At 39.9% G+C, this 3,970-nt stretch overlaps 1 protein-coding gene across 1 annotated transcript in view; it reads left to right on the top strand.

Moving 5' to 3' along the window:
* mcm8 (minichromosome maintenance 8 homologous recombination repair factor) overlaps window positions 1–769 on the top strand; it is a 20,106-nt gene extending 19,337 nt beyond the window's left edge. The window contains exon 21 of the mRNA XM_079688002.1: window positions 1–769. This exon is cut by the window's left edge and continues 71 nt beyond it. Coding sequence (XP_079544128.1) covers window positions 1–22 — 22 coding nt within the window. The 3' untranslated portion in view covers window positions 23–769.
* Window positions 770–3,970: the final 3,201 nt, after the last annotated feature.

Here is a 3,970-nt window from a genome sequence, read left to right on the forward strand (position 1 = left end):
GTACCAGCTGCAGACGGTCTGATCTCTAAAACCTCCCGCAGAACACACGCCTGCTTCTTCCTGCACACTACACTACAAGGCCAGTGTTCAGGATAACTGTTAGGGACTCTTAAGCCGAACCACATTCATCAAACCACCGACCAGAAGAACTGTGTTACCTTTTGAGAGACCACAAGTGACTCAAAGACTGCACTCTCCTAACCACTGAAACCTGTCAGAGGGCTTCTCTCTGCCCGCCCTACAGAAACCACAGTGTCCTGCGTTAGCACACACTTCCTGCTACAAAGAGGAACTGCACCACTACACACACACACTGCTGAAATATTCAAATTAGACATTGCATGATGTGATTGGGCGGTATTTGCATTAGTAAAGTAAAACTCCAATTGTTCTAGAAACCTGTATCTTAATAAATATATATAAGAAACATTATTTAACAATTAGAAAACCCTATTAGTCTGGTCCACTTTGCTATTTTAAAGCAGGCTACATGGTGACTATTTCAAACAACAGTTGACCCCCCCACCTAATGTTATATGTTTAGGTTTGTTTCCCTTACAAAGTTCTGAAAGTCATTAAGGAGATATTCTTGCATTTGATAAATACTTAATAGTTGTCAATACTGTCTTACTGTCCAGAGTTGTTTTTATATGTTTTTGTTATTCATTCTCAAGTGTTCTGTATTATCTAATGTTTTTTCTCTTTTGTACGCTATGCACTTTATTTGTTAATATGAAACACTTGGTGAATAAATCATTTTTATTTTATACTTCTCAGAAAAGTGTTTGTTTATTGGTCTTTTTTTTTAATTGGATTGTGATACATTTGATTTTAAATACAGCTATGCATTAAATATGTACTTATTTATTAAAAGTGAAAAAAACATGTATTTCATATTGTGCCTTGATCGGATTTTAAAATAGCTTTCAATATGAAGTACTTTTGAGTCGTGTGGTCTGGGGGAAACTTCTGAAGCAATAGGATTCAGGACTCAGAGAGACACGAGGAGAGCTGGAGCTTTGACGGCAAACACTGACGGTTTATTTGGAGCTTCGGCCGAAGAATTCACAAGACATGCCACGGGGTCTGACCACACGGATGAGATACCACAATCAATTCTGAAGAGCCCTCCTGTAGCTCCAGGTTTAAACTAGTTCAGAGTGTAATAATCTACATTCTTCAATAGATAGACTAAACAGCTGAGGACACTGAATCACATTTGTTGTCGCTTATGGCTCGGGGTCATCTACACCCCGTGAAGGATGTGTTCCAGGCACACTTGCCAACCCTCCCGATTTTCGCGGGAGACTCCCGATTTCACTGCCCTCTCCCGGGGTCATATTTCTCCCGATTTCTGACCAAATCAGATTTACTCAGGACTGTTTCCACTCGGACTTTAATACAGCTACACCATTGTTTGGTTTCCATGGTAACACGTCTCTTTAGTAGCGCGCGCAACTGAAAGTCTGAGAGGGTGAGGCAGATAGTCACAGAAAACGGAACAAGAATCGACAACTCGACCCGTTGCTCACTCCTTTTCTGTAAAATATAGGTCCAGCCCACACATATGCTCCATGGTGCTACAGGCCGCAAGGCAGTGCACTTACAACTACAATAAGCATGTTAATGTTAATCTACAGCTCCGGCGATCCACTAGCACCCCCACCCCCCTCCGGTTTTTAAATGCTCCCGATTTCTGAGGTCTCAAGGTTGGCAAGTATGGTTCCAGGTGTCCCACAACAATAACTATCTCTGATCGAGAGTAGCCCGGTCACAAACTGGTAACAACAATTGCTACAGCAGCCCCTCCTTAAGGGAGATAGCATGCTGCGAAAGGTAAACATGTATTCAGAATTATTCCCTGACATGTGGTATGTCATTTTTAACCCTTAAATGGTTTCTGTGTATTTGGGGATAGTCATTTTACAGGCTGTGTCCATGTGTAAAAGGGGCGCAGTAGAATTGGTTGAATACAGGTTTGATTACAGTGTAATAGGCATTTAATATACGTGTATTAATGTGGAAAATAGATTCTAATAACAGTGATATGTGTGAAATATGGAAAATAGCAATCAATTAATTGTACATAATGTTATAATGCCCATTCAAGGGTTAAGATCAGAAAAAAATTCTAAAACTGTCTCCCAGGTTTTGTTGATTATTCGTAACCTTTATTATACACACACTTGATTATTGATATTGATATATAGATCAAGGAATTATACAAAATGATCGAATGCTGACAACAAGGAAGATACAAACATCATAAATGCATAAAAGCCAAATCACATTTTTCCACATTTAATAAAACAGAAGAAATCACATCATTATTTGATTTGAAATAAAACATCAGTATAATAACACAAAGATAATATCAGTGGATTTAAAACAGCAAACGTTTAAAGGTTGATAAGTGAAATGTTAAAAGATATTATATCAAAAACACATGTATTTACAACAATAGCAAAACCATCATAATATATATACAACTTAAAATAATATTTTTTATACGTAATAAAATGTGTTATATTCAAAATATATTTCTTAAAAATTCCAACAAGCAAAGCCTTTTTTCCAAGTATTATACGTCGTTGTATTCCCTATCTTAAGTTTCACCTTTTAGACTTTTAAATTGTTAACACAGTTATCAAGAATAATAATAATAATAATAATAACGATGTTACATTTTGGCGTTTGTCTTTGTAATCCCTCTATCTTTTTTTTTATCTTTTGTGATTTTCATGAATGTCTAACATCCAGTGTTTTAAATCCTGTTTATGACCCACTGTATTAACTCAGATGAGGATATGTACATGAGAACAGATGCATATCAAGTGTCCTCCCCTCTGGTCCTCAGGGTCACAGTGACTACAGCCACACAGAGCACCAGCAGCAGAACGCTGAGCGCTGAGCATCTCACTGCGTAGAAGGTGGAGTAAACCCCAAAGGGGTCTCTGTGCATTAGGAGGGTTTTGGTGGAAAACATACACTGACCATTTTGGTCCCTAACTCCACACCAATACTCTCCTGTGTCTTGCAGAGAGACATCAGAAATCACCAGTCTCCCATCAGGGTACTGGCGCGCATTGATACTGATCTGATCATACTGAGTGAGGGTTCTTCCTTTGGTTCGGTTCGACTTAAAGAACCAAGTATGTAACCTACCATTTTCCCAATCTTTGCATCTGAGAGTGACTTCTTCTCCCCCTGAGAAGAGCTCTACAGCAGGGCGGGGGAATTTGGGGCACACCAACAGCTCATATAATTTCACAGTAGTTAAGGTATTACAAGAGTACAGACCTGAGTGATTTAACGTTACTGATGTTAACACCAGAGAGTATTTCTGGTCCACTAAAGAAGAGTAGTTTAGTTTTCCTTGATCACTGTTGATTAATGAAGCCGTCCAGTATGGAGGTGTCTCTTCGCTGAAATCAGTGAGAGAGCACTGCAACACAACCGTGTCGTCCACTGAGTGATACATAACATCTGCTTCCAGCTGATACTCTACAGGGTGACTGCTAAAACACTGCTGTTGGTCCATCTCCAGACAGGTGTATACTCCGAGGTCAGCTGTTGAGAAGTTGGAAATACGTAGAGCTGATGTGTTCTTCACCACTTGGTATCTTCCTCTATCATTGTCCATCACTGATGCCCCAACAACTCTGGTCCATATTTCCTGTTCATATCGATGATCCCGTTTGAGCCACTGGACATCCAGGCTTTCAGCTTCTTCAGAACATAACAGGTCATCATCTTCCATTTGTCCATTTTCGAACGGCGCTATTAAAAAACAAACAATAACTGTGATGTTTCTCTCATGAGTCACGTTGCCCTCAGCCCAGCACTCCTCTTGGTACAGGCCGGAGTCTGAACGGGTCATGTCATTGATCTTGTAGGAAGAATTATCGGCCATGCGGACGAGTCGTTGTTTCAGGTCTTCAGGGACTGAGGAGTTCTGGGGCCAGAGGTC

The sequence above is a fragment of the Notothenia rossii genome (assembly GCF_949606895.1).
Source record: "Notothenia rossii genome assembly, chromosome: 6".
Taxonomy (NCBI): domain Eukaryota; kingdom Metazoa; phylum Chordata; class Actinopteri; order Perciformes; family Nototheniidae; genus Notothenia; species Notothenia rossii.